The sequence below is a fragment of the Indicator indicator genome, unplaced genomic scaffold (assembly GCF_027791375.1).
Source record: "Indicator indicator isolate 239-I01 unplaced genomic scaffold, UM_Iind_1.1 iindUn_scaffold_375, whole genome shotgun sequence".
NCBI lineage: Eukaryota > Metazoa > Chordata > Aves > Piciformes > Indicatoridae > Indicator > Indicator indicator.
This window is the reverse complement of record NW_026539398.1, coordinates 1-4,558: the sequence shown is the minus strand read 5'-3', so window position 1 is coordinate 4,558 and position 4,558 is coordinate 1. Positions and strand designations below refer to the sequence as shown.

Genomic DNA, 4,558 nt, shown 5'->3' with positions numbered 1-4,558 from the left:
GGAAACTAAGTGTCCAAGCTGCCTTGGAAGCTGTGCTGAAGATGCCAGAGGTTGGGGGTGGTGGGGAATGAGCTGATCCATTGGTGCTGCAGCTCAGGGAGGAGGTGTTCTGGGAGCACTGCAATCTTGGTGTGCAGAGAGAAGTGTTCCCTAACTTGTCCCTGCCTTTTCCTCCTTGCACAGGTCTGCATGGGCAGAGGCAGCAGATGGCCAACAGCAGCTCCATCCCCCACTTCCTCCTGCTGCCATTGCCAGGCACAAGGCAGCTGCAGCTCTTGCACTTCTGCCTCTTCCTGGCCATCTACCTGGCTGCCCTGCTGGGCAATGGCCTCATCATCAGCACCATAGCCTCTGACCACCACCTCCACACCCCCATGTACTTCTTCCTCCTCAACCTCGCCCTCCTTGACCTGGGTACCATCTCCACCACTGTCCCCAAATCCATGTCCAATTCCCTGAGGAACACCAGGGACATCTCCTATGCAGGATGTGCTGCTCAGGTCTTTCTGTTTGTCTTTTTCATTTCAGCAGAGTATTTTCTCCTCACCACCATGTCCTACGATCGCTACGTTGCCATCTGCAGACCCCTGCACTATGAGACCCTCCTGGGCAGCAGAGTTTGTGTCCACCTGGCAGCAGCTGCCTGGGCCTCTGGGGCTCTCAATGCTCTGCTGCACACAGCCAATACATTTTCCCTGCCCCTCTGCCAGGGCAATGCTGTGGACCAGTTCTTCTGTGAAGTCCCCCAGATCCTCAAGCTCTCCTGCTCCACAGCCTACCTCAGGGAACTTGGGCTTCTGGTAGTCAGTATCTGTTTAGGTTTGGTCTGTTTTGTGCTCATTGTGGTGTCCTATGTGCAGATCTTCAGGGCAGTGCTGAGGATCCCCTCTCAGCAGGGACGCCACAAAGCCTTTGCCACCTGCCTGCCTCACCTGGCTGTGGTCTCCCTGTTTGTCACCACTGTCATATTTGCCTACCTGAAGCCTTCCTCCATCTCCTCTCCATCCCTGGATCTGTTGTTGGCAGTTCTGTACTCAGTGGTGCCTCCAGCAGTGAACCCTCTCATCTACAGCCTGAGGAACCAGGAGCTGAAGGCTGCCCTGAGCAAACTGCTCCCTGGCTGCTTTCAGAAGCAATAAACTGTTTGTCTTCTCCTGCAGAGCAGTTCTGATGTCACTCAGTGCAGGCCCAGCCTGGCTGCTCCAGTTCTGGCTGCTGCTGGTGGTGTTACCCTTGTGAGAATGGTGTTCCCACATGTAGTAAATAAACTAACCAAAAATGTCTTTTACAGTTTTATTAAGAATAAGGAGCAAACAAGGAAACAGCGCACTGGGCTGAGAAAAAGGGATGAAAATACAGCAAAAGCAATAGTTTTTCTCTCCTTCTTATATAGCTATCTCATTTACATAAACAGGCTTATGTTAAATAGAAGGCAGGATATGATAATGATCCCCCAGAATGTTCTGAAGTGCTTGGGAGAAAAAAAGGGATCAGAGAGTAAAAGTGTCTTTCTCACAGAACACCGCAGACCTCCCACATTCTTATCGGACACACACATTCCAAGGCAGAGCCAGGCAAGGCTGCCTTCATCTATGGTCTGTCTAGTTAGAGGTCAGATTGAGCCCCTTGAAAACGATCTTCCAAACGAAATTCACTGAACTTAACTCTTCACTTGACACAAATCACATATTCCTCCATGAATATTGTAAAAATATTCACAACAATTCTCCCACTTCTCTTTAAGCCATAATTGATTTGTGTTATGATTTCTAAGTTTTCAAAACTACCTGCCATCTACCTTTTACCTAGGGGACCTATCATCTTAGGACAATAATTACAAATTACTAAGGCTTATACAGATCAGTGTTACAATTATTCTAAGAAGCATTACAAACAATACCTATTCATAAAGCAAATCCAAGGCTAATCTATTTTGAGTAAGTATTTTCAAAAGACCATTAATCTTTATTTATATCATATCATCTTATCTATGTCTACCTAATTTACTTATAGCTAGGAATATGTTAGGTGATATCTTTGATTTTGGCTGGACTCCTTATACAAAACAAAGTTAGGATCAGAGTTTCGTTCCACCTGTATGTCAACTCTGCCTCCTTAGCCTACTGGGTTGCAGCCAGCAGCTAGGTATGATGTCTTCTCGGCAGCAATTGCGTTCTTCAGGAACAGACTCCTTAACCCACTTTAAGATTTTGGTAGGAGTCACTTTTCTACTTCTTCAGTTAGCCTGTTTACCATTTCCCATTGTGCTTTTATTTTTATTCCTCTTTTTGCTTTTTTACTAATTCCCTCAATTGCTCCTAGTATTCCTTAACTAAGATTTCCCTATTATACTATAACATTATAAAATTATAAAACATTATGAAACCATAAAATTACAAAATTATAAGACACAGTAGAATTATAACAGATGCAATACCATCTCTTGCAACATCTAAAAACATTTGCAAACTCTAGGATGCTTTATATGAAACAGGGGTGCAAGAAATCCACGATGTTCTCTCGCAATGCAGACTCAATATCGGAGGGTAGGTTGAGTCTGTCTCGGGAGCTCCAGAGCTCCTGGATGAAGGTGTTAGGTTTATTCGGGTACTTATCCGGTCCGTCGGCACTAACCACAGTCCTGGAGATACTTCAAACCACCTGCTTAGTGCTGGCGCCAGCTTCACTTTCTCTGTAGAATCACTCTAGTCTCTCCAGGCTCAGAGGTTACTCTCCATTCTCGAATTGGTCCTTTCACTCGTGAGACATGCGTCCACCCTTTCTCCGCCGTTCGAACGGCAGCATCTGTTGTCAATAAAACAGGAAACGGTCCCTCCCAAGGGGGAATCTGATTAATTTCATAATTTGTCCTAATGTGAGGGGTATAGAGGTCCAAGGCCAGCGGGATAGGCCTATAGGCCCTCCACAAACATAAGAGTTACCTCAATTAAAAGCCTCACTTGTAAATTTTGCCCACAAAATAAACTCATTACCACAAAGGGCTTATGTGGATAAAGAAGAAGGTAACTTCCCTCTCTCTGCACAAAAAGGCTGGCATTAGCACCGAGAAGCATGACTCACACGACCCATGCATTTTTCTATGGCTGCTTCTGTAGCCGTTTCTGAATCTACAGTCTGCATTCAGAGGACGATAAAAGCACTGGTTAAACACATCTTACTGAGACCCAGCATAGTCCAGAACCTGTTGAGACACAAACATATCCTCTACCCCAGCTTATTAACTCACAGAAATCAGACCATTGACCTGTTTGTAGGTTTCAAACTTTTACTTTGGCACCTGAAGGTGCAGCATCGGTGATGGTCAGGGAATTAGAATGGTGTATCATTAGGATCTCTTGAAAATCGTCAGAGAAATGCAAAAAGACTTTTTAAAACAGTAAATAGTTATCTGATGTGATACTCCAGCAATAAAAGGCTCACTACCAATGGCGAACGATATCTTTGGCAGTTCCTCCTGTATGAACAGTAGCAATGACGACTAAGGAAAATGTATTAATAGTTACATGAGCAAATTTTTAAGCTGCCAACTTCAGTAATATGCCAGACCTGAAAAGCTCACAACCTCTCCAGAGTAGGTCTCATAATAATGAGGGATGTGATATTATTGTTGAACGTTCCAGTGAGTTAGCATATAAATCCACACATGAACATATTCCCTAATTACACAATATTAAAGCATTGAGATATTTAGCCCCCAAATAGGAGGTTTCCTCGGGGAGGACACTCGTGAGATCCGCTTCAGATTCACAGACATTGCCATTTGTCCCATCCTTTGAGTCTGGCATCAGGAATAAATCCTTATCTTAATAACCTTTATAAACACAAAGACCAAAACAACATTCTATAAAGTTTCTAAAATAAGCTCTTAAATCCTGCCAAAAAGGCATCCTAAAAACTTAAAGAACTATGTGAAAATTAAACTATCAAAGTAATGTACAAGAAAAGTGCAAAAAGAGGGTATATCACAAGTGTGCTTCTCAAAATGAAAATTTCTTTACAGAGCTCCTCTTTTTTTTAAAAAATTAAAAATTGCCAGCACACTCTAAAAGAAAAAAGGTTCGAACCCAAAAAAAAAAAACTTAACCTACAAACTTATAAAACAACGTACACTTACTTATTAATCATTATCGTTAGTGCAAAAATGCAATGACTACAGATAACAAAAGAGTAAGTGTCCAAAACTTCATACAATCAAAAATAATACCAAAAAACACTACCCATATCAAGTTTACTTTCACAAAATGCTAAAAGACCTTTTTCTTCAAACTGTTATTTTAAATTTCGCCACTTGCAGCTGCCTACAGGTGTGGGGGAGAGAACAGAGAGTAAAAAGGGAGGGTGAAAGGGGGTGAGAGGATATGGAGTAGGAAAAAGTTCTTGTCCTGCCATTTACAAGATGTCATTAAGCTATCAATCACTAGCTTTTTATTGCCATAATAGCAAATGGTAACTTTTTCCCCTCTGAACCCTGTCAGTCTGTTTCTACTCCTAGTGTTTTCTGACTTTCTCTTAAAACATTTGCAAACAAGTTAGCTTC

At 42.7% G+C, this 4,558-nt stretch overlaps 1 protein-coding gene across 1 annotated transcript; it reads left to right on the top strand.

Annotated features, from left to right (window-relative positions):
* The first annotated feature begins 200 nt into the window (after window positions 1-200).
* Window positions 201-1,139, top strand: LOC128980601 (olfactory receptor 14A16-like). The gene has a single exon (XM_054399062.1). It carries the CDS (start codon window positions 207-209, stop codon window positions 1,137-1,139), a length of 933 nt encoding a protein of 310 aa, XP_054255037.1. The 5' UTR covers window positions 201-206.
* Window positions 1,140-4,558: the final 3,419 nt, after the last annotated feature.

What these genes read in the sequence shown, in the direction of transcription:
- LOC128980601 (XM_054399062.1), top strand. Translation starts at nt 207, where the DNA reads ATGGCCAACAGCAGCTCCATCCCCCACTTCCTCCTGCTGCCATTGCCA.